The sequence below is a fragment of the Nuphar pumila genome, chromosome 7 (genome assembly GCF_984573655.1).
Source record: "Nuphar pumila chromosome 7, dmNupPumi1.hap1.1, whole genome shotgun sequence".
NCBI lineage: Eukaryota > Viridiplantae > Streptophyta > Magnoliopsida > Nymphaeales > Nymphaeaceae > Nuphar > Nuphar pumila.
In genome coordinates, this window is record NC_143255.1 from 91,862,889 (window position 1) to 91,888,895 (window position 26,007).

At 38.7% G+C, this 26,007-nt stretch overlaps 1 protein-coding gene and 1 non-coding gene across 2 annotated transcripts; one reads left to right on the forward strand and one right to left on the reverse strand.

Annotated features, from left to right (window-relative positions):
- The first annotated feature begins 391 nt into the window (after nucleotides 1–391).
- TRNAT-UGU (transfer RNA threonine (anticodon UGU)) lies at nucleotides 392–464 on the forward strand. The gene has a single exon. It is a non-coding gene; the product is annotated as a tRNA-Thr (tRNA).
- A 7,594-nt stretch (nucleotides 465–8,058) lies between these two features.
- LOC149832475 (anamorsin homolog 2-like) lies at nucleotides 8,059–12,719 on the reverse strand. Its single transcript, XM_090013253.1, has 5 exons — nucleotides 12,691–12,719; nucleotides 12,508–12,596; nucleotides 8,414–8,544; nucleotides 8,200–8,275; nucleotides 8,059–8,090 (listed from the first exon to the last, which is right to left on the reverse strand). The coding sequence occupies exons 1-5, from the start codon at nucleotides 12,717–12,719 to the stop codon at nucleotides 8,059–8,061; spliced, it is 357 nt and encodes a 118-aa protein (XP_089869379.1).
- Between the last annotated feature and the right edge of the window lie 13,288 nt (nucleotides 12,720–26,007).

Here is a 26,007-nt window from a genome sequence, read left to right on the forward strand (position 1 = left end):
TTGACATCAAGACGAGGCCTTCTGGATCCAGTTTTCCCATACTGGATCAGGTCCAGATCAAATTGATGTCGTCCCTGTTCCAACAAACTAGAAACCCTATTTTTTTATTTTGGTTTCAAAATTTACATTTATGATGAATTACATATGGTGGTTGGTTGAGGTAATGAATCGGGGTATTAGATCCGAGAGAAGAGTGTCAATGCAAATGTTAATCCTATTCTTAAAAAAGCCCAATCACGTTAAGTTTGAATCCGATCCGAATTTTTCATCCAGATTTTGTTTTAAGACCCATAACTTAGCATATAATGTGTATGCTAAATACTGAATGGATCCAAGTTCATGAACGTGTGATAAGTTTCTAGGTATTTGTTTTGTATCCACATTAAGCATTGCCTCTATAGCTCAGTTGGTAGAGCGTCAGTCTTGTAAACTGAAGGTCTGTAGTTCGATTCTGCATGGAGGCAATTTTGTTTAATTCATTTTTGCTGCTAAGTCTAAACCTGGCCTATTCAATTTGTGACACGATGCCACAGATCTTGCTAGCGGATTTTCAGGACGAAGGGAAATCTTGCGATCAATTAAATATTTTTTGGACGAAATATCATCATATATAAGATTTTTAAGACTAAAAGACATTAAAAAATTAATCTTTTCAGGAATACCTTGGAAAAATATTAGCATATACAAAATTTTAAAAATAAAAAAATGTTGAACACAAAGAAATTCCTTTTTTTTCTTTTGACAACCTACATAACAGAAAGACTTATTAACTTGTGACTAAATGCCACAGATCTTGCTAGCAGGATTTTCAAGGCAAAGGAAAATCTTGCAGTAAACTAGACTTTCATGGAAAAGATTTTTAAAATTAAAATATATTAACTTCTTAAAGAATACCTTGGATAAATATTAGCATCCATAAGTTTTTAAACATATAAAATATATTAAACACAAAGGAAAAACCTTTTCTTTAACAACCAACATAAACAAAAGCTTCTGAAAATATTGATAATATGTTAACGTTTTCAATTAAATCACCATACTTTGAATAGTCTCCCTCTCCTAGACTATCCAAATCTGCCTGTTATTTGATCAGATTTGGAGAAGGCAAATGAGTCGAATACCCGACCTGTTGACAACCTAGTCAATCCAATGGTTCTTTACCTACAAACTATTCCAGTCAATACGGCACTCAATCCACTACAAACAATTCCACTCAGTACAGCCACAATAATTCATATCAATCATCTGTTTACAAACTCAACATGAAGAAATTCCTTCCACAGAAGCAGACTGCAAAGAATCCAAAAGAAGATTATGCAGCATGGGACCTTGCCGTTCTGCCATGCTATCGGTCTTGAGGGAGCTGCAGCCATGGAAAGTTTCCACCCTGCATCTGCTTTTTCGCAGCTGCACGCCGAATTGGAGAAACAAGTCCACACTGCATCAAAGAATTTGCAGATACCTATGTCACACACACTTCATTTTGCCCTCTGTACATATAAGTTTGTATTCAATGTTGGGTTTCCCTCCTTTGTGGAATCCATTGGTTCGATGCACATTCAGTATCGCTACAGAATTTCAAGCATGACGCTTGATCTTCTCGAGGATGATTTGGAGTATTCGTTGGATAGTGATTTGTAGAAGTCCTCTCAGCTGAATGACGATTCAGCTGTTCAGAGTTTGATGTTCAACGATTTATCAATGATGATTTATGGTGAGTGTCTTCAGCTGCATAGCGATTTGTGGTTAGTGTTATGTGCTCCAGCCAGATGACGATTTGTGGTATCGTTGGATAGCGATTTGTGATAAGGCGCTTTAGGCGCATCGTAAGTTATGCAAGACGTTTAGTCTTCCGCATTTAATGTGGGTTTCGTTTTCTATATAAGAGATGAATGAGAGAGAAGTGGGTGTGAGCGAAAAAGGCAAAACATTAGAGCGCGAGAGAGAGAGTATGAGAAACACTTTTAGGGCACCGAAAGGGTGCGAAGAGAACAAAAGCAAGAAGTGCTGCTACACTTCTTTCAGGACAGCTTCGTCAAGCTGGTTCTTCAGATCATTCGTTCTTTGTTCTTCAGTGAGGTATATCCTCTTGTTTATTTCGTTACACCTTATGTGTTTGTAGGGCTTATGCCTTTTGGCCACTTTGTAAGAAGATAGTGGAAGTTGCTGACCTATTGGTCGCCGTGGACGTACCTTAGTTGAGAGGAAACCACGTAAATCGTTGTGTGCTGTTTATTTCCGTTGTTGGTTTATTTTGGTTTTATTTCTTTCACTGTCATTGCTTTATTGTTTCCATCGATTCACACTTATGGGGAGACCTGGTACGTTCATTTTAACCCCAACATCTGGTATCAAACCTTTTGTTTCTAGTCTCAGTTCATCATATATTTGTGTGTGAGTTATGGAGAACAACGTCGATCGCATGATCAGTTTGAATGACACAAACTGGATGACATGAAAAAAAAATGGAAGACCTTTTGGTTTGTAAAGATCTGGATGAACCTATAGAGGGTGATAGCAGCAAACCAAAAGAGATGAAAGATGACGAATGAAGAAAGCTAGACCGAAAGATTGTCGGTTTCATTCGGCAATGGATAGATGATAGTATCTTCCATCATGTATCCACAGAAACTTTGGTGCATGGTCTTTGGACCAAACTGGAAAGTCTTTATGATAGAAAGACAGTAGTGAACAAGGCCTTTCTATTTCGAAAGCCTGTGAACCTCAAATACAAAGAGAGCAGCTCTATTGCAGAGCATTTAAATGAGATCAAAAGCATTGTAAATCAGTTGGTCACAATGAAAATCGCTTTTGATGATGAGTTGCAAGCCTTGTCGCTCCTTAATTTCCTTCCTGAGAGTTGGGAAACCTTGGTGGTCACAGTCAGTAACTCCGCACCTGATAGAACGGTAACAATGAGCCAAGTTATCAGTAGTCTTCTGAATGAAGAGACAAGAAGAAAGTCACCAGGTCCTTATACCTCTGAGGCACTTGTGATTGAAAACCGAGGGAGAAGCAGGAGTAAGAGCAAGACTCCGAACTACAGTGACAAATCCAGAGGCCACTCACACTCGAGTTCAAAGAAAGATGTCAAGTGTTATTATTTCCATAAGAATGAACATATGAAGCGGGAGTGCAGGAAGCTCAAGTTCAAGGAGCACAACAGAGAGAAGAGCTCAGAAGAAAAGCAGAGTGTCACAGTCGCAGTCATAGATAAAGAGTTCATGGTTATCTATGATGACACTAGCATCAATTTGATCAGTCAGGCGACTGATTGGGTGATTGGCTCTGGAGCTTCATTTTATGTTACCTCACAGGCAGATTTCTTCACTTCCTACTCACAAGGTGACTTCAGAAATGTCCGAATGAAAAATTAAGATGTGTCAAAGATTGTTGGCATTGGCGACATTTGCTTAGAAACAAACGTTGGCTGCAAAATATTGCTGAAAGATGTGAGGCATGTACCAGACATCCAATTGAATCTGATCTCTGCCAGAAAGTTGGATGATGAGGGCTATAACAACACCTTCAGTGATGGAAGGTGGAAGTTAACCAAGGGTTCCTTGGTGGTAGCAAGAGGAACTAAGACCTACTCCCTCTACACTTTGCAAGCGAAGACCTGCAAGAGTATTGTGAATGCTATGGAGACTGACTCATCCACAGATATATGGCATAGAAGGCTTGGGCATATGAGCGAGAAGGGACTGCAAGTCGTAGTTAAAAAAGAGCTCCTAGCGGGGGCTGAAGGTACATCTTTAGAACCATGTGTTCATTGCTTCCATGGTAAACAGAATAAAGTTTCTTTCTATAGAAGCATTGCATCTAGAAAATCTCATGTTCTAGATCTTGTACATTCTGATGTCTGTGGACCTTTGAAGGCCAAGACATTTGGTGGTGCATTGTACTTTATGAATTTCATTGATGATCACTCTAAGAAAGTCTAGGCTTATACACTGAGAACTAAAGACCAAGTTCTAGATGTATTCAAGCATTTTCAGGTCATGACTAAAAGAGAAACTGGAGGCAGTTGAAGTGTGTTCGCTCAGATAATGGTGACAAATTTAGGCCATTTGATCAACATTGCACTAATCATGACATCAAGCACAAAAGAACTATGAGGATGACACCTCAACAAAATGGGGTTGCTGAGAGAATGAATCATACCATCCTTGAGAGAGTCCGATGTCTGCTGTCACACTCTAAATTGCCAAGATTTTTCTGGGGTGATGCAATAAGGACAACAGTTGATCTTATTAACTTGTCTCCTTCTATTTCCTTGAAGGAAGATGTTCTAGAGAAAGTTTGGACATGGAAAGAACCTTCCTATGGACACTTAAGAGTGTTCGGCTGCAGAGCTTTTGTTCATGTTTCGAAGAAAGAGAGGTCCAAGCTTGATCCAAAACCAAGCAGTGCATATTCCTTGGTTATGGACATGAAGAATTTGGCTATAGACTCTATGACCCTGTTGATAAGAAGATGGTCGGAAGTCGAAATGTTGTCTTCTTGAAAAGTCAGACCATTGAAGACATTGGTAAATCTAAGCCATCAGAGTCCAGTAAAGGTGATCTTGTTGACTTAGATTCCCTTGATGCGTCGACTGTTCAGGATTTCGTGGAGGAGATGCCACCTCTTCACAATGATGTAGAGGAAGGATATAATGAGACATAAATTGAGGGGGAGCCAACACCTCAAGAGTCACTTCCTCAGACTTCGATAAGGAGGTCTATCAGAGAAAACCAATCATCCAGGAAATACTCATCAAATGAGTATGTGATGATTACAGATCAAGGTGAGCCAGAAACTTTTGAAGAAGTTTTGGAGAATGAAAACCAAACTAAGTGGCTTAAGGTAATGAAAGAGGAAATGAATTCATTGTATGAGAATCACACATTTGATCTGGTAAAGACACCTAAAGGAAAGAAGGTGTTGAAGAACAAGTAGGTCTTCAAGCAAAAGACTGATGTGATCAACTCTCAACTTAGATACAAGGCACCGTTTGTAGTGAAAGGTTTTGCTCAGAAGAAGAGAGTTGATTTTGATGAAATCTTCTCACCAGTTGTAAAGATGTCCTCCATCCGAACTGTGCTTAGTATAACTGCAAACATGAATTTAGAAGTTGAGCAGCTTGATGTGAAGACTGCATTTCTGCATGGTGACCTGGAAGAAGAAATTTATATGGAGCAACTTGAGAGCTTCATTGACAAGGGTAAAGAGCACCTAGTCTGCAAGCTGAAGAAGTGTTTGTATGGATTGAAGCAAGCACCAAGACAATGATATAAGAAGTTTGATTCCTTTATGACTGAGCATGGATATTCAAGAACCTCCACAGACCATTATGTGTTTGTAAAGAAATTTTCAGATGGTAATTTTACCATTCTCTTGCTTTATGTAGATGATATGCTGATTGTGGGCCAAGACATCAGCATGATAAACAAGTTAAAGTTGGAGCTGAGTGAGACATTTGCCATGAAGGATTTAGGTCCAGCAAAATAGATTTTTGGGATAAGAATCGTTCGTGATAGATCACATGGGTTAATTTGGTTATCACAAGAGAAGTATATCAAAAAAGTTCTTGAGAGGTTCAACATGGACACAACAAAGCCTGTTAATTATCCACTTGTAGGCCATTACAAACTTAGCTCAGGGCAATGTCCTGCAAATGATGAAGAAGGAATTGAGATGCAAAAAATTTCCTATGCTTCGACAGTAGGTTCGTTGATGTATGCTATGGTCTGTACTCGACCAGACATAGCTCATGTTGTTAGAGTTAGTCGATTCCTGTCAAATCTAGGGAAGGAACACTGGGCAACAGTGAAATGGATTCTGAGGTATCTTCAGGGCACTTCGAAGTTGAGCCTGTATTTTGGAAAGGGTAAACCTATTCTTGATGGGTTTACAGATTCTGATATTGCTGGTGATGTAGACAATAAAAAGTCTACTTCTGGGTATTTGATTACTTTTGCAGAGAGAGCAGTTGCATGACAGTCGAAATTATAGAAATGTGTAGCTCTCTCCACTATAGAAGCTGAATTCATCGCCATTACAGAAGCCAGTAAGGAATTGTTGTGGGTGAAGAAATTCTTGCAAGAGTTGGGCTTGAAGCAACAAGAGTATGTTCTTCACTGTGATAGCCAGAGTGCGATTCACTTGAGTAAGAATTCCTCGTTTTATTTAAGATCAAAACATATCGATGTTCGATACCACTGGATTTGAGATGTCTTGAATGAAAAATTATTGCAACTAGAGAAAGTGCATACTGATGACAATACATTAGATATGTTGACCGAGTCGTTGCCCAAGGACAAGCATGAGAAGTGTCGATTCCTAGCAGGAATGGAAGAAGCTTCCACATAAGTTGGGAAGGGGGAGAATTGTTGGGTTTCCCTCCTTTGTGGAATCCATTGGTTCGATGCACATTCAGTATTGCTGCAGAATTTCAAGCACGACGCTTGATCTTCTCGAGGATGATTTGGAGTATTCGTTGGATAGTGATTTATAGAAGTCCTCTCAGCTGAATGACGATTCAACTGTTCAGAGTTTGATGTTCAGCGATTTGTCGATGACGATTTATGGTGAGTGTCTTCAGCTGCATAACAATTTGTGGTTAGCGTTATGTGCTCCAGCCAGATGACGATTTGTGGTATCGTTGGATAGCGATTTGTGATAAGGCGTTTTAGGTGCATCGTAAGTTGTGCAAGACGTTTAGTCTTCTGCATTTAATGCGGGTTTCATCTTCTATATAAAGGATGAATGAGAGAGAAGTGGGTGTGAGCGAAAAAGGCAGAACATTAGAGCGAGAGAGAGAGAGTATGAGAAACACTTTTAGGGCACCGAAAGGGTGCGAAGAGAACAAAAGCAAGAAGTGCTGCTACACTTCTTTCAGGACAGGTGGTTCTTCAGATCATTCGTTCTTTGTTCTTCAGTGAAATATATCCTCTTGTTTATTTCGTTACACCTTGTGTGTTTGTAGGGCTTATGCCTTTTGGCCACTTTGTAATCTTTGTAAGAAGATAGTGCAAGTTGCTGACCTATTGGTTGCCGTAGACATACCTCAGTTGAGAGGAAACCATGTAAATCGTTGTGTACTGTTTGTTTTCGCTATTGGTTTGTTTCAGTTTTATTTCTTCCACTGTCATTGCTTTATTGTTTTCATCGATTCACACTTATGGGGAGACCCGATAGGTCTCTTTTAACCCCAACATTCAATTTATAATTTATAATTATACTTTTAGTTTATAACTTTATATTTTTAGTATATAATATATTTTAAATATAGCATATATATTTAGATTATATTCAGTTTATTTGGAATTTATTTTATATATATATATATATATATATATATATATATATATATATATATATATATATATATATATATATATATATAACCGTGTTTCCGTACCCTTATTTTTTTAAATTGCCATGCTGCCTTGGCACCCGCACCAGCACCCATGTGTCACAGGCAAATACTAACACTCGCAGACCTCGATCCAGCAACAGACAAACTGGGGATCACAATCATAGGTCCCCTGTTATCTGTATTTGGGTTTTTGTTCATCCTCAGGAGAGTCATGTCTTGGTACCCCCGGCTTCCAGTTCCAATATGTCATCGTGTATGTGCTCACCGAACCGCTTCTCATACAGACGAGGGAACTGATCCCTCCTGTTGGTTTTGAACGAAATCCACATGGACTTCTGGTTCTTCTCTCCCAACAAATGTAGAGTATTACTCCAGATATTCAGTTCTTTTTTCTATCATGATTTATACTTATATTTTATGGGAAAGAACAAATAAACAAAAAGAAAAAGAAAAAGAAAAATCCGTGCCAATGATTCAAACTATCTACAAAATTTTTTATTCACCATGAGTAACAACAGCAGAGTTCTCCAAATGCGGTATCCAGTTTCTCTAATTTCTCTCCAGTAACTGTTCATCCGTAAAAACGAGTTCATGATATTACATCTCTATAAAGGAGTAAAAGAAGCGCATGTTGTAAACCTCTCCAGTTGCGAGTGGTGCCTGTAATTAGCCAATCGTCATTCATCCTCTAGATGTCAGCTACTAGGAAGTTCCCGGGAATTGTTACCTGCAACATCGATCACAAATTAAATTGGCTCAGACCAAAATGGAGTGGAACACATTAACTCAAGGCAGGAGCGATGATGACGAGCGAAAAATACGCTAGAATTTCTTACCTTTCTCACCGAATTTAAATGGATGTAAACCCCTGTAGAGACATCCACTGCAACGAAATGCATCTTCAAGACCACACTGCATGCAGAGTTTGTGTGGAAAATGTCAGCAAAAATCATGGACAAGCACATTATGGTCACAATTGTAATACATGATTAACTGAAAATGGCATAGGCCTCTTCACTTTAGCAAAAAATGGAACTGAGTAAAACCCACATTTCCACAGGCAGATTGTGGGTTGTTCATTTGCTCTGCAGTCAGAACCAGCTTCTCATCCTTTTTCTCTGCTTCAGCCTGGCCGCATGTGCAATTCTTGCATGCTTTCCTAATGCCACCAATTTCGCAATCTATGGCAAGTGCTAAGGAATCAGTGTTGGACATTATGGGTTACGGGTCCAACCCACAGTCTGACCCGGTTTGACACCCTCTTAGTGGGTCACGTAAGTGGCTGAATAATGGAGATAGTGGGTGGGAGTTACGTGAATGTGGAGAGACCACATTCACGTAACTGCCCAATTCCTCCATTATATAAAGGGCTTAGGGGTTACGAAGATGATGAGAATTCGTAACACTTCCCTGCCCAATTTTTGTTCCGCATTCAGACTCTGCGGAAAGGGTCCTGCTCACCGTCGACATAAGGTTTGGGCTCATTGTGGGCGTCGACCGGCTGAGGAGAATGCCGAACTACCTACACGGACTATGGCGAATCCAGGTACGCTCCCTGTCAATGATGTTTTTACAGGGTTTCGCCCAACATTGGGTTATGGGCCCACAATACCACGCATTTCCGCTGCGTGTGACTGTGTAGGCCGTTTCAGCGTTTACGACATCGATAGAGTCGCCGTGGGGCGACAACCACTGGTAAGCGGCTGATCATATCCTTATAAAAGAAAAAGAAAGGATGATCGGAATATACCTGTGGCTGTCGGGCTGCAGGGATGATCCGCTGTTGCCGGGATGGTCGCTGGAACCATCGCCTGAAAAGTTCTCCGTAGCCATCGGGCGGGTTACTTTTCGCTGGAGTGCTGCCGGTGACAACGACGGTCATGCCGGCGCCATTGATAGCCCCACCTCATCGCCGGAGAAGCCTGTAAACCGGCGACAACAACAAAAAAAAATTAAACCCTTACCTGTTGTCAGAGGGGGGCTGTTTTCGCCGGGGGAAGAGGATCGCCGTGAGGCGATTTGCCGGCAAGGGCTGCCATTGGTCGGCGACAGTCTTGCTAGCACTGCCGGGGCTGCCGCTGGACCGGCAGGCGGCGCCGGTCTTCTGCCATTGAACTGTAGAGCGTCGCCGTGGGGCGACGTCATTTACCCGGGGCGGAGAGGCTATCGCCAGACCGACGTCACCGTGGGGTGACGCAGGTCGCCGGCAACCGGCACCGGTCGCCGTGACGGCGACGTGGAACCGAAAAGGGCGGAAACCGAAAACCCCCTTTTCGGTTTCCCTAAAAATTAAACAGAAACCCATCGGGTTTCTGTTTCAATTTTTTATCTGGGTGCCCGGATCGGGTCCCGCGAGGAGACTCGATGACAGACCCAATCCAAACCCTTTTGGGTGGATCGGGTCTGCTTTTCACTTTTTGGATCTGACCCGGACCTATAAAGGTATCAGGTCTGGGTCTGATCCAGAAAGTATTGGGTTTTTCTCTCGGATCGGGTTTGACCCGGGTCCATTTAGGACCGGGTCTTACCTGGGTCTGATTTTGGATTGGGTCCGATCCGAACCCATTAAGAGCCGGGTCGTACCCGGTATCCAGTTTCGATCGGGTCATACCCGGAGTCTGTTTAGGACCGGGTCTGACCCGGGTCTGTTTTGGACCGGGTCCGACCCGGGACTGTTTCGGATCGGGTCCAACCCGAGTCATGTTCGGGCCGGGTCTGATTCGTATTAAGTAAGGGTCGGGTCAGACCCGGATCCCATTTATACCGGATTGGATCCATAAAAGCAGGATACAAACACTATTGAGACTGAATCAGATCAGGAACCTGATCCGACCCCTTCTAAAACCGGTTCAGAGCTGTTTTGACCGGTTCTTTCCAGTTTTTCACCGGTTCCGAGATGCTGAGACCCTGTTTTCATAAATATAAAGAAATACAGGGATTTTGGCATACAGTTATAGAGTTTTATGAACTTTTGTTCATATTGAGTACCGGTTTATAAGGTTCTGAACCGGTTCGAACCCTTAGATGACCGGTTCGGGGCAGATTCAGACCGGTTCAGAGTGTTTTTAGACCGGTTCCTACTCGTGGACCCTGGGTTTTACCCATATGAGCATGCTTTTGTTATTTTTCATGCTTTATAAAGTATTTATTTTGAATAATGCATGACTTATGCATGTTAATTCATGTATTTAGTGTTGGTTAAGTTGTGCATGATAATTTTTAACATGAATTGTAACTAAATTCATGAAAATTAGTTTATGCATATTTGTTGAAGTATGAACTGATATTAAGTCATGAATATACATGCATTAAAATGTGTGCATGGGCAAGCTCCATAATACAAATAGTTTTTTCGGTAAAAGATTTTGATTAACCGATTCATGTAATCACCAAAGTGATCTGAGTCGTGTTAATTAAGGATTCTTTGGACCGTATTAAGATTCGTAATTATGATTGTGTGTGAATTTATGAAACATCGATTCTACCCAAAGGTAGGTCGTTGTGTTCCAAATTTACACAGAGTGTGATAGTAGATGTGTATTCCAGCCCATGAAGCATGTTCATACCCAAAGGTACAGTGTTGAATTGCCTCTAGATTCATGATCTACTAGTTTCACCAACTGAAGTCAATTCCTTGAGAATTGAAGAGACAGAGCAATTATGAGTATTGTCGTTTTCACCAAAGTGAAACGATAATGGCTCAACTATGCTTGTCTCAGAAAATATGAATAATAAAGGGTCTCATATTTACCTTTTCAATATAAATCTCGTATAGAGCGATTTATCCCCCACTCATACGGAGAATAGAAAAACTGTTTTGAAGGTTGTCTATGAGAAGTGAGAGCGCTCAAAATGATGTCTATGAGAAGATGGAGTATTCAAATAATCTTAGCCTATTGCTTTTGCAATCTTGAGTGCCTTAGAATATTTGAGGTGTTATCTCTCACTGCAAGACAGTGAAGGAATTTCTGAAATCCATTGGGACAGAAATTATTAATTTTATACGAGATTTTATCTCAGGCCATTTGGATAAAGAACTTTATTATGGGTCTTGGTATAGTGGACTCTATTGAGAGACCACTAAAGATCTTTTGTGATAATGAAGCAGCCGTGTCCTTTTCAAATAACAACAAGAGCTCAACATCGTGTCGACACATGGAGTTAAAATATTTTGTTGTTAAAGAAAGGACTGAGAATCATCTGGTATGTATTGATACAATTGGGACGAAGAAAATGACTGCGGATCCCCTTACTAAAGGGCTAGCACCGAGATTGTATTCCCAACATGTAAAGGGGATGGGTCTTTTTGATTCCTTCTGATGTATGACAATACATTATGTAATCACATTTATGTTTATGTTTTGATTCTCTGAGGTTTTGTGTTATTGCTGATTTTGCATAAAGAATCTCTCATATGGGCTAGAGAGAATAGCAGAATAACAATATTAAAGGACCAATAGAATAGGTGAGAGACCAACCTATTCATAAAGGTAATTTCTTTACATGCCTAAGCACTGAAGGTGAATTGTAGTGTAGTATAATGAAATATGACATTTCATAAAGGGGTGTTCATATCCTTGACTCATACGATTCATCATTGTGATAAAGGGTGGCATGTGAACCCACATGAAGAATTAAATCGAGATAACGGTATACACCTCGATTTAGTACACTTTTGGTGTCAATGGGTCAAGTGGGAGAATATTGGACATTATGGGTTACGGGTCCAACCCACAGTCTGACCCGGTTTGACACCCTCTTAGTGGGTCACGTAAGTGGCTGAATAATGGAGATAGTGGGTGGGAGTTACGTGAATGTGGAGAGACCACATTCACGTAACTGCCCAATTCCTCCATTATATAAAGGGCTTAGGGGTTACGAAGATGATGAGAATTCATAACACTTCCCTGCCCAATTTCTGTTCCGCATTCAGACTCTGCGGAAAGGGTCCTGCTCACCGTCGACATAAGGCATGGGCTCATTGTGGGCGTCGACCGGCTGAGGAGAACGCCGAACTACTTACACGGACTATAGCGAATCCAGGTACGCTCCCTGTCAATGATGTTTTTACAGGGTTTCGCCCAACAATCAGATGATGTTCAACATACTCACGAAATGTTATGGTCATAATCCAATAAACTGACCAACTGGCAATTCGGGTCTCTGCAAGTCTTCCTCAGTTAAAAGGCTGTCCTCATCGATGAGATCATCTTCAATTTGAACCTTGGGGAAGCTCTTTGTAGCCTTCTGATGCAGGAGAGAGAGCGTGACACTACCGGGTCCAGTTGGATCCATCTTAATTATTCATGTTTTTTCTTTAATTACACTAGTTGGATATTGGTTTTTTGATCTTCATATCTCAGAGTTTCATATATATTTCAAATCATAGTAGGATTAGGGTTTCTAGGGTCCCCGTGGGTTTGCTATATATATTTGGGAGCTTGATGAATGAATTATGAGATATTTTTAGTGATTTTTTTTTTCATTTTTATGTTAATTTCATGTTTTTCATAGTTTTGTAGCTGTGCTAGGGTGGCGATTCGTGCGGAGTTCAGGAGCTGATCACTGCATCAGTTTCGAACTTGTGACATCCCGTCAACTTGGTGACATTCACAAGTTGTCCATACAAGATAAAGCACTTATGGGATTAACCAAGTCCATCAGTTTGGCTGGAGCAAGGTGATGTCTGACTATCGAAAAGCTCCCACAATTAGATGCAGGGCATGTTTGCAGAGACCTGGAACTGCTTTTTCACCTGAGAAAATACACCATTTTTTAGGTAAGAAAGTTCTTAGAGCTTTGCAAACATGTGGTTAATTTTCTCAAAGAAAATTGATAGAACAAATATATACACGTGAAAGTTATCTCCACTCATGGTCCTGAAAAAAACAGGGCATGCTTTTAACTTTCCTCTGCAATGAACTGGCATCGTTCATTTGTTCCACTGTACCGGTGAGAGGAGCATAGTTAGAAAACTCAACGAGTCTTGTAACTCAGCCTAGTTGATTCGTATCAGCACCAAACATTCAAACCGAGTCAAGAAACTAGCTTGACTCGGTTTAAACCAAATTTGGCCGAGACTTGAGTAAGCTGAGTCTCATTTAAAAAATAAATAAAAAAATAAATATCACTCAAAAGGAAAAACAAAACAAGTAAATTGATGACAGTCTTGAATGCTACATTTAAAAACTTGGCCTAGACTTGGCACAAGTTGTTTCCTTCTAACATCCGACCATTCTGATTTTCAATGTTCCAAGCCTTATTTTATAAATCAAACCTCATATGTTTATTTATCAATATTGTATTTTTTTATATAAAAATACAATTTTATGAGCCTTAAAATTATGAACATTTCATTTATAAGGTAAAATTCTCTAAAACAAATCTAAAAATCGAAAAATTTAAACTGTCTGCACCCTCTTACCAGAAAGAGTTATGATTGCTAAAAATAAACACCCTACAAAGCTCTTTCCAAACCTCTTGCCGGCGGTATCCCAACCGTTCTGCACCAATGTTTATGACATAAGTGACACATTCAATGGAGGCCAGATCACCACATTGCACAAAATGCTTGTGCAGCTGCACCTGACCACCATCATTTTTTCTGACACAACCTATGAACTGTGAGTTCGGATGGGGTGCAATTACATGGCACAAAATTTGTGGATTAAGCACCTGATTGCCCTCCATCAAGCCTTGGGCCCCACAACTGACAAGCCCTGTCCCCAACATAGAGGGTGACCATGTGCTTAATCCACAAATATTTGTGCAATCATATTACACCTGATCTTCCCACGTGAACTGTGGGGCTCAACAGCAAATTGCACCTGATCCCAACTCTTCAATGGGAGATCTAATGAAATTGTTAGATGGTTAGATTATACCGTGATAACCAAAATCTAAGCCTCAAGGGGTTTGATGCAGTGGAGGGGGCCTTGGCACTATTCCAGTTTTCACGGTTTCATTGTCATGAGTGTTAAACCTTTTGCATTAATGAGGACAAGAGATAAGCTCTTGCTCTTGCTCTTGCTCATGCTCAGGGGAAGCTGGGCGACTCATTAGGGGCAAGAAGTACTCCAATTTACAGTGTTGAAAAGGTGATTAAGTACGGTAGGATGAGCCAGTACAACTAGGTCTCTGATCTCGAAGGTGGTTTTTCCGTCCTTCATGAAAGAAAAAACAAAAGGTCTAAGGTTCAAACGGTACAAAGGTTATCCCCTCACTTGTATTGAGCTACAGTACAGGGGTGAGTTATCTCACCCAGCGTTTTACAGGATTCGCTCTCCCCGACTCGTCAATCACCAAAAGAAAAAAATATCAAACATTAAATATATGTACCATGATTTACAGAGCCTACAACAGTTGAGTTAATTATCCAAGTACCCTTATTCGTGCCACGTTCTGTAATCTTTGGGGGCGTTTAATCGCATGGAAAACAGCGTTTGCCCGTCACTACTGTATACGCCCTACGCAAACGTCGGACACGCTGAATGCATGGAACATGGTGTCCCATGCATCCAGTGAGACACTTTTTAGGTGACCCACGTCTCCTAAAGCAGTGGTTGATTTCTGGAACACTTGGGACAACCCCCCCCCCCCCCCCCCCCCTGAAAACAGCCCGTATTAATAGGAAAAGCTCAAGAACAGAAAAGAAGAATGACTAGTTTACCGAGAGGGTGTTGTGTGTTCTCCTCCGAAGATGAGGGGTTTGCTACAGGGCGTGTTCGGGGTCCAAATGAGTGCTACATATATAAGCACATGGGGCTCGTATCTGTGTGTGTGTCAGCATCACTTAGCATCAGAGTTCGGTGCGGTTGCAAAGACTTAAGTACCCTTTCTCGCCATCTTGCCATGAAACGCTGGTTCGAGAAAAAGATAAAAATATCCTTCATCCAGAAAAAAGAGGATGATCTTAACTCTTCAAAAAGTCCAAACATTCTGATTTTGCCCTAAGCAGTAAACTCCTATGCTGTAATAGGAGCTCCCTTTGACGACACTGAAAGTGCACTAGGATCGAGGCAACGAGCACTAGAGGGGGGGGGGGGGTGAATAGTGCTTTTAAAACTTTCTGCGGAATATTGAAGGATTTTGCAAATCTCAAAGCAAACACACAAAGAACACGAGATTTTATCCTGGTTCGGTCAAACCCGACCTACATCCAGTCCCCAAGCAAAACCCGCTTGAGATTTTCCATTATCAACCTTGTAAACTACAAGATCACACAGACCATAACCGGTCCCACTTTCAGTAACAATCCCACTGAAAGCAAACAACTCCTTTACACCAAGGAGTCCTTCTTTTTACAGAAAATAAATAACAACTTACAATACAACCTATGAGCCTTCCTTTTGAATGTAAATGAGATGCAATTGGCTTTTGAGGTTGTTGAAACACTCTACTAACGAATTCACTATCTCTCAAAGTGATTTGAGTGAAAAACTGAAGTGAAAATATCACGTGAGTGAGAAAACAAATACTTGAATGAATAGGAGTGAAAAGCAAGAAGTAATTCAATATAATTCTATTGAATTTGATGTTTTTGAGTGTAGAATGCACTCATATTTATAGTTAAAATATTCCATACGTTGAGAGTATGAAAGGGTGTCAAAACTGTCCATTTTGAACGATCAAAACGTTTGAAAAATGAAAAGACACGCCTTTTTTGAAGTTTCAGGAAAACGGCAAAATTAGTCGACTGAAACATCAGTTAGTCAACTAATAGTTAGTTATTAGTAGACTGACAGTTATCGTCGGTCGACTGATCTGTTAATCGAGCCGTTTGAAAATCTGAACTTTTGAAACTTAGTCGACTTAAGAAAAGTTAGTCGACTGATAATATCATCAGTAGACTGAAAAACCTTTTAGTCGACTGCTGCTAAAAACTTCTAAAAAACAAACATTCTGTTCGGTCGACTGATAAAAAGCATTAGTCGACTGCTGCTAAATTTTCAGAAAACCCATGTTCTGTTCAGTCGACTGATAAAACCATTAGTCGACTGCTGCTAATTTTCCAGAAAACAGACATTCTGTCCAGTCGACTGATAAAACCTTCGGTCGACTAATTTGACAAAAATGACTTTTTAGAAATATGGCGCGAAAGGATTAGTCGACTGATAAGTCTATTGGTCGACTAATAAACATGAAAATTTAAGAAAAGAGTTTTCTAAAAAGATTTTCAAAAGAGTTTCTTTTAGAAAAGTTTTTCTAAAGACTTTTAAGGTGAAATGCAACCTAAATATGCACTCTAAGTAAGGCTCTTACAAGAATCTAAGACTTTTAATGAATTAAACATATGCACACTAGTCTTCAAAGATTCTTCACTGAATTCTTCAATTTCTTCATAGCCTTAGCTGAAATGCAGTTGATTCCACTTGCTCATCATCAAAACCTTGTACTTGAAGTATCATGTATGGCTTCATTGTCGTAACAATCTCCCCCTTTTTGATGATGACAAACTTAATCAAAGATGAAACTTTTTAGATGCATAGATGGAGATTTTACTCCCCCTATCAATATGCTGCAAAACATTAAAAGTTAGCACATTTAAAGCACATATATCACATATTGATTGGTTTGCATTTCTATTCATCATTTTTTCATGCATTTAGAAATACATTCATTCAAAGCTTTCTTTTTCTCTTAATTTTGCATTTCTCATGCAAGATCTCCTGTAATGCTATCTTTATCTTTTTCTCCCCTTTTGTCAGAATAAAAAAGAGTAAGGGCAAAAATAGCATAAGCAGAAATAGAGATACAAGTTTAAAAATATTACAACCCATAAAGTAAGTTTTTCAAAGATCAAAGATCAGAAAAGAGAGTTTAGCAAATCCTTAATGGCAGTTACATCCTTCTGAATTGAAGCAAGTTGTTGAGTCACATCTTCACGAAAGGTGTGTTGATGCAGCTCCAAAGCTTCCAGTCTCTGCATAACTTTATCATGGTCTTGATTTGTCGAAAATTTCTTTCTTTTTGCATGAGATGAAGGTGTCGCAGAAGGTGAAGGTTCAGAAATAGATGGTTCATTAGGATCAGATGGTTCAGTTTGATCAACATTTAAGGGAGGCAGATATTTAATTTTCATTCTTTTAAAAATTGTTTGATCAAAGAATTCTTTTTGCTCAATGTACTTTTCATTTGTTAAAGGAACTTTAAAATGTCTAAAAATACGGGTTAAAAGACAACCATAAGGAAGAAATGGTTTTTGTTTTCACAAGTTTGTAAAATACACATTGGCCCAGTTGACAGAAATATTTCCAAATAAAACATAAAGAGCCGTAGATAGATCTGTGGAATAATAATCAAAAGAACCAGTTTTGGGTAGAACATTGTGGGCAAGGATTCGTCCAGCAATGCGTGCACGAGTTTGAAGATTAGTATTTTTAAAAGGAGGGCAGTGAGGTGCTTCTGGAAGAAGAATTTGTTCAAAAACTCTTTCATCATTCAATTCAATAGTGTTGAAAAGAGTGTCTAAAGGTGGAATTTCAAGAATTTCTCCAAGCAATTTCGAATCAAACTCGATTTCAACATCACGAACAAGAGAAGACAAAACTCCAGTTTCATGATTCATTTGTAAATTCGTGTAAAACAAGTGAATAAGAAAAGGATAGTGAAGGGTGTCTGCACAAGCATCAAAAAGATGTGAAATACCAAGAAATAATTCTCTTATTTTGTAACGAGAAAACAAGTGAAATAGAACATTTCGGCCTGGTAAAATAGGTAGTGCAGAAATTGATCCAAAAGTGTCATAGAGAAGAGGATTGCGAAGTAATCTTAGTGAAAAACCATGTCTTGAAGTAGGTGTAGGAGGAGGAGAACCTAAACCTTTTGCAGATGCAGACTTCGTACGAGGCATGGTTACCAAAATGTCGGCTTCCAAATGACGTCCGACAAAGGGAAAAAGCTTTCCGGCGATAAAAAAAAGACGATGCGGTGGCTGACGGCGAGGAGAGGTCGGCCAAAAGGGGATTCCGGCAATGCACTGTCACGGCAAGAGAGTTCCGGCGTGTTTTTGAAGATGCGTCAGTCACTACAAGAGGATTCCGGCGTTTGAAGATCACAGCCAGAAGATTCCGGCGTCGACGAAGATGGAATCGAACGACACTCCTAGGGTTTTTCGGAAGAGAGAGAGAGAGAGAGGCAAAAGAGAAAGAGGGGTTTTCGATTTAAGGGTTTCATTTAAAAAAAAAATGAAAAGGTACGAAGTGAAACGATGCCTCTTTTAAAAAAAAACGGGTTTTAAAACAAATCCAAGGGGTGTCGGGTCCCTTCACTTAATTTTTTTTTAAAAAAAAATTTAGTCGACTAAAACTTTATCGGTCGACTAAAAAAGTGCGACTTATTCTAAAAATATCATCAGTCGACTAGAACTATATCGGTCGACTAATATGATGCGATACATTCTAAAATATAAAAACACCAGTCGACTAGAATTTATCGGTCGACTAATATAGTGCGATTTTGAGATTTTGTTAAAAAATCAGCATTTTTATAAATCCAAAAACGAGCAAATACCTAGTTCTCTCCTAATTCTCATAAAATCTTCATTTTTAAGAGGTTTAATGAAGATATCGACATGTTGTTCTTTAGTGGAAATAAAATTTAACGAAATATCTCCTTTTAACACATGATCTCTTAAAAAATGATGTCTGACTTCAATATGCTTAGTTCTTGAGTGCTGAATAGGATTTTTCGAAAGATTTATAGCACTAGTGTTATCACAATAAATAGTTGTTGTGGAGTAATTCAAACCAAAATCTTTTAAGGTCTGTTTCATCCAAAGTACTTGTGAACATGCTAAACTAGGCGCTATATATTCAGCTTCAGTTGTTGAGAGTGATACTGAATTTTGCTTTTTACTAAACCAAGAGACTAAGGAATTTCCCAAGAAATGACAAGTTCCACTAGTACTCTTGCGATCAGATTTACTTCCTGCAAAATCTGCATTACTATATGAAACTAAATCAAAGGAAGATGATTTTGGGTAAAACAAACCGAAATCTGAAGTATCTTTCAAATAACGAAGAATTTGTTTTACTGCAGTTAAATGAGATTCCTTTGGATTAGCTTGAAATCTTGCACACATAAAAACACTAAACATAATATCAGGTCGACTAGCAGTTAAGTATAATAGAGATCCGATCATACCTCTGTAGAGCTTAGTATCTACACTTTTATCATTTTCATCTTTATCAAGAGAAGTAGTTGTACTCATAGGATTCCTTCTTGATTTCGATGAGTCCATCCCAAATCTCTTGAGAAGTTCTTTTGTATACTTACCCTGATTGATGAAGTTTCCTTCTTCAGTTTGCTTTATTTGAAGTCTAAGGAAGTAGTTTAATTCGCCCATCAAGCTCATTTCAAACTCTTCCTGCATAGCCTTAGCAAATTCTTTACAAAGAGAATCATTAGTAGAACCAAATATTATATCATCAACATAAATTTGCACAATAAGAATATCTGAATTAAAATGTTTAATAAATAAAGTGGAGTCTACCCAACCAATGGAAAAACCAGATTGTTCTAGAAGATTTCGTAGTCTTTCATACCACGCTCTTGGTGCTTGTTTAAGTCCATACAAAACTCTTTTAAATTTGTAGACCTTTTCTGGATATTTCTCATTTTCAAAGCCTGGGGGTTGCTCTACATAAACTTCTTCATTGATGTGTCCATTTAAAAATGCACTCTTAACATCAATTTGATATAACTTGAAGTTCATGTAACTAGCAAAAGCAAGCATCATACGAATTGACTCTAATCGAGCCACTGGTGCATAGGTTTCATCAAAATCTATGCCTTCTTCTTGATTATAGCCTTGTGCCACTAGCCTTGCTTTGTTACGAATGACTTCACCATTTTCATCCAGCTTATTTCGGAAGACCCATCTTGTTCCAATTACTGGATGATCCATTGGTCTATCAACTAGATCCCAAACATCATTCCTAGTAAATTGGTTAAGTTCTTCAGACATGGCTAAAAGCCAAAATTCATCATCACATGCCTCATTGATATTCTTTGGTTCTAATTTAGATATGAAAGCAACATTTGCAATATATTTTTCTAACTGCCTTCTAGTTTGGACACCACTCTTTATTTCACCAATAACTTGTTCATGTGGATGATTAGGAACTTCTTTCCAAACCGGTTGAAGAGGAATATTTTCTTGAGAAGTACTCTCTATCAAGGGTTCTTCTTGAAGTGTTGCTTCTTCTTCTTCGCTTAGAGGAATAACCTACTCACAATTCTCATCAAATGCAACATGTAGAGATTCTTCAATACAAGATGTTCTTTTATTGAAAATACGATATGCTTTACTTGTAAAAGAATATCCAAGAAATATTGATTCATCTAATTTTGAATCAAACTTATCAAGATCATCTTTGGTATTTAACAAGAAACATTTACTACCAAAAATTTTAAAATATGAGATATTTGGTATACGATCATAATACAATTCAAAACATGTTTTATGTAAAATTGGTCGAATAAGAACACAATTTAAGACATAACATGCTGTATTAATTGCTTCAGCCCAAAAATATTTTGGTAAATTTTTATCTTGAAGCATGGTTCTAGTACATTCTTGCAAAGTTCTATTCTTTCTTTCAACAACTCCATTTTGTGGAGCCGCTCTAGGAAAAGCAAAGTTGTGAGATATACCATGTAAATCACAAAACTTTAGAAAAGATTCATTTTCAAATTCACCACCATGATCACTACGAATTTTAATAATAGATGTAGATTTTTCATTTGTAATTCTTCTACAAAGTTTAGAAAATTCTGAAAAAGCATCATTTTTGCTTTTTAGAAAAATCACCCATGTAAACCGAGAATAATCATCTACTATAACAAAAGCATACTTGCTACCATTCAAACTTTGAATTCTAGATGGTCCAAATAGATCTAAATGTAAAAGTTCAAGAGGACGTTTTGTTGAAACTATATCTTTAGCTTTAAAAGAACTCTTAATTTGTTTACCCCTTTGACAAGCATCACATAAGTGATCCTTTTTATATGGTATTCTAGGTAGGCCTCTTACAAGATCATTCTTGGATAATTTTGAAATAATTTTAAAATTAACATGTCCAAGTCTCTTGTGCCATAACCATTGAATTTCATTTGAAACAATAAGACATTTTTCATTAAAAGAGGGTAATTCATCTAGATATAGTTCATACACATTGTTTCTTCTTTTACCTTTAAAAATGATCTTTTCAGATTGAAAATCAGAAATTAAGCATAAATCATTTTCAAAAGAAACATGAAAACCTTTATCACATAATTGACTAATAGATATTAAATTATGCATTAAACCATCCACTAAAAGAACATTTTCTATCAACGGAAATTTTGGATTACCAATACCTATCACTTTTCCCTTGTTATTGTCACCAAAGGTGACAGTTCCTCCATCCTTATTTTGGAGGGTGGAAAATAACTCCGGCCTTCCAGTCATATGTTTGGAACAACCGCTGTCCAATATCCATTTGCTCCTTATGTTGTGTACCTATAACAAAATCAGAAAACAGAGCATTTGACCCCTTTCTATTTTCGGGTCCATGAGAGTTAGTCTTAGGAACCCATATCCATTTGGATTTTGGTTTCCTTTGATAATAAATATTTTTTCTATAAAAGAATTTAGAATAAACATTTCTAGATGCATTTCTATTAGAACTAGAAAGTTTAGTTTTATGAACAAAAGGTTGAGAATAATGTCTTTGATTTTTCACCACATAGTTTGGTCTATTTTAAGTATCAAAGAAGCTATATCCCAATCCGGTTTTATTAACCGAGCATCTTTGAGAACCAAGAAGTTTTTCTAGATTCTCTTTACCATTTGTGAATTTGGTCACTATAGAAAGAAGATCATTTGACTTTTCTTTAAGACTAAGTATTTCATTTTGTAAGAGATTGGTTCTAACTCCAATTTCTTTTATCTCAAGTGCTTGGCAAGAATTTTCCTTCTTGAGATCTTCTATTTCTTGAAGTAACACTTTATTTTGAGAGTCAAGAGTTAAATTTTCAGTTTTTAACTCTTTATTTTTAGAACTAAGACTCTTAAATTTAGCATATAAATCATTAAATGCTTCAAATAACTCATCATAGTCAAATTGACTTACCGAATCTTCTTGTGCTACAAAACACATGTTGGCGACTTCTTCATTTGATTCTTCATCGGAAGAGGAGTCACTATCATCCCAACAGGCTTGAAATGCCTTTTTCTTCTTGAATTGGTCCTTGGGCTTGAATTTGAGAAGAGGACAATCTTTCTTGATATGTCCTGCCTTTTTGCAGTTAAAGCACTTTACTTCATTGGGAATGAAAGAATCTGCTTTCTTTACCTTTCTTTGAAATCTTTCCTTTTTGATGAATCTTCTGAATTGTCTTGTGATGAGGGCAATATCTTCATCTTCATCTTCTTCAGAATTTTCTGAGTCAGAAGTAGCCTTGAAAGCAAGAGATTTCTTCTTAGGCTCTTCTTCATGTTTGTCTTGAAGTTGGACCTCATATGCCATTAGGTTACCAACTAAGTCTTCAAGAGTGAGAGTATTGAGATCATTTGCTTCTTCAATAGCAGTGGTTTTTTTCTCCCATTCAGGAGTTAAACACCTTAGAATCTTTCTGACTAAATCCACTTGTGAATATTCTTTTCCAAGGGATTTCAAAGTGTTAGTTATATCGGTCATTCTAGTTACCATGTCCGATATAGATTCATTTTGCTTCATTTTGAACAATTCGAATTTATGAACTAAAGAAGCAATTTTAGATTCCTTTACCTTTGACGTACCTTCGTGTGTTACGAGAAGAGTATGCCAGATTTCATTAGCTGTAGAACATTGAGAGATGCGATTGAACTCTACCTTGTCAACACCACAATATAAGGCATTCATTGCCTTGGCATTAAGTGAAGCAGTCTTCTTTTCATCATCGGTTCATCGGCTGAAATCAGTTGATGGAGTTTGGTACTTTTCTGAAACAACTCTCCAGATATCGAGATCCATGGATTGCAGGAATATTGTCATTCTTACTTTCCAGTATCCATAGTTTGTTCCGTCGAAGAGAGGAGGACGAACGGAGGAGCTTCCTTCTTTGTGCTGAGATATTGTAGTTGCCATGCTATTTGATGGTCAAATCAAAGTAATAACAAACCTGTGCTCTGATACCAAATGAAAGTGCACTAGGATCGAGACAACAAGCACTAGAGGGGGGGTGAATAGTGCTTTTAAAACTTTCTGCAAAATATTGAAGGATTTTGCAAATCTCAAAGCAAACACACAAAGAACACGAGATTTTATCCTGGTTCGGTCAAACCCGACCTACATCCAGTCCCCAAGCAAAACCCGCTTGAGATTTTCCACTATCAACCTTATAAACTACAAGATCACACAGACCATAACCAGTCCCACTTTCAGTAACAATCCCACTGAAAGCAAACAACTCCTTTACACCAAGGAGTCCTTCTTTTTACAGAAAATAAATAACAACTTACAATACAACCTATGAGCCTTCCTTTTGAATGTAAATGAGATGCAATTGGCTTTTGAGGTTGTTGAAACACTCTACTAACGAATTCACTATCTCTCAAAGTGATTTGAGTGAAAAACTGAAGTGAAAATATCACGTGAGTGAGAAAACAAATACTTGAATGAATAGGAGTGAAAAGCAAGAAGTAATTCAATATAATTCTATTGAATTTGATGTTTTTGAGTGTAGAATGCACTCATATTTATAGTTAAAATATTCCATACGTTGAGAGTATGAAAGGGTGTCAAAACTGTCCATTTTGAACGATCAAAACGTTTGAAAAATGAAAAGACACGCCTTTTTTGAAGTTTCAGGAAAACGGCAAAATTAGTCGACTGAAACATCAGTTAGTCAACTAATAGTTAGTTATTAGTAGACTGACAGTTATCGTCGGTCGACTGATCTGTTAATCGAGCCGTTTGAAAATCTGAACTTTTGAAACTTAGTCGACTTAAGAAAAGTTAGTCGACTGATAATATCATCAGTAGACTGAAAAACCTTTTAGTCGACTGCTGCTAAAAACTTCTAAAAAACAAACATTCTGTTCGGTCGACTGATAAAAAGCATTAGTCGACTGCTGCTAAATTTTCAGAAAACCCATGTTCTGTTCAGTCGACTGATAAAACCATTAGTCGACTGCTGCTAATTTTCCAGAAAACAGACATTCTGTCCAGTCGACTGATAAAACCTTCGGTCGACTAATTTGACAAAAATGACTTTTTAGAAAATATGGCGCGAAAGGATTAGTCGACTGATAAGTCTATTGGTCGACTAATAAACATGAAAATTTAAGAAAAGAGTTTTCTAAAAAGATTTTCAAAAGAGTTTCTTTTAGAAAAGTTTTTCTAAAGACTTTTAAGGTGAAATGCAACCTAAATATGCACTCTAAGTAAGGCTCTTACAAGAATCTAAGACTTTTAGTGAATTAAACATATGCACACTAGTCTTCAAAGATTCTTCACTGAATTCTTCAATTTCTTCATAGCCTTAGCTGAAATGCAGTTGATTTCACTTGCTCTTCATCAAAACCTTGTACTTGAAGTATCATGTATGGCTTCATTGTCGTAACAGACACAACATTGGCTGTAACAGGAGCTCCTTTTGATGACGCACTCTTTACCATCGTCTGTTGTCGCCAGAGCATCCTTTGTTGTCATCTGTTGCCGTCAGAGCACCCTTTGCCGTCGTCTTGAGTCCAGGCTCTCGCCTTGGTTTTTAACTTATGTTACAACACATTACCGCCTTCTCGTTCTTGCCTTGTGTTACAAAACATTCTTGGGTTCATTCCTACTTCATGGAGATAACTATAAATCGATCAACTGGTTTGATCATTGGTGGGCGTCATAGGGGCATTTATCGACCATCTATTTTTATCGTCTTCTCTTCTTCTTCGTTTTCGTTAGGCAATATGGAAAAAAGCAATGACGTACAAACATTCCAACAAGTGCCATTAAGGCATCGTGAGTAGGGGTGGCAATTTCTGACACAACCTGCCAACCCGCTTCTTAGGCGAGTTCAGGTTTGGCTTAAACGAGTTCATGTTGTAAACGGGTCGACCCACCTAACCCGTTTATTAAACGGGTCGGGTTCGTGTTAGGGCTATGCCAACCCGGCTAACCTGCTTAATAAATGGGTTAGGCGGGCGGGTCAACCCGTTTACCCAAACCCGACCACCCGCAACCCATATATATTTAATTATCTAACCCTATAACCCTAAACCTAAAGTGTAAAGACTTCCCTTCCTTCCTACCCAGCCGCAGCCGACGAAGACCTCTCGTCTGAGTCCTCTCTACCTCGTTGCCATCACGATTCACCGCACAGGTGCACGCCGCACACCACCACCCTCTTCTCTCCACCTCTACACGTCGTCGAACGTTGGTCGCCACCCTCCAATCGGTCACCCCCGACCCCGAGTATCCTCCTCTCTCTCCTTCTCTCCCTCATTCTCTCTTTCACAAAACCCTGAACCAACCTCTGTTGGCCACCCTCTTTTGTCAACATAGGCACCTGACCTTCGTCGCTATATGCCATCCACCGACATCCCTCCCTGTCGGTTCTCCCCCTTCCTTCTCTCTTTTCTCTTTCTACGGTCAGCACCAACCTTTTTCCCTTTTGCTTCCTTG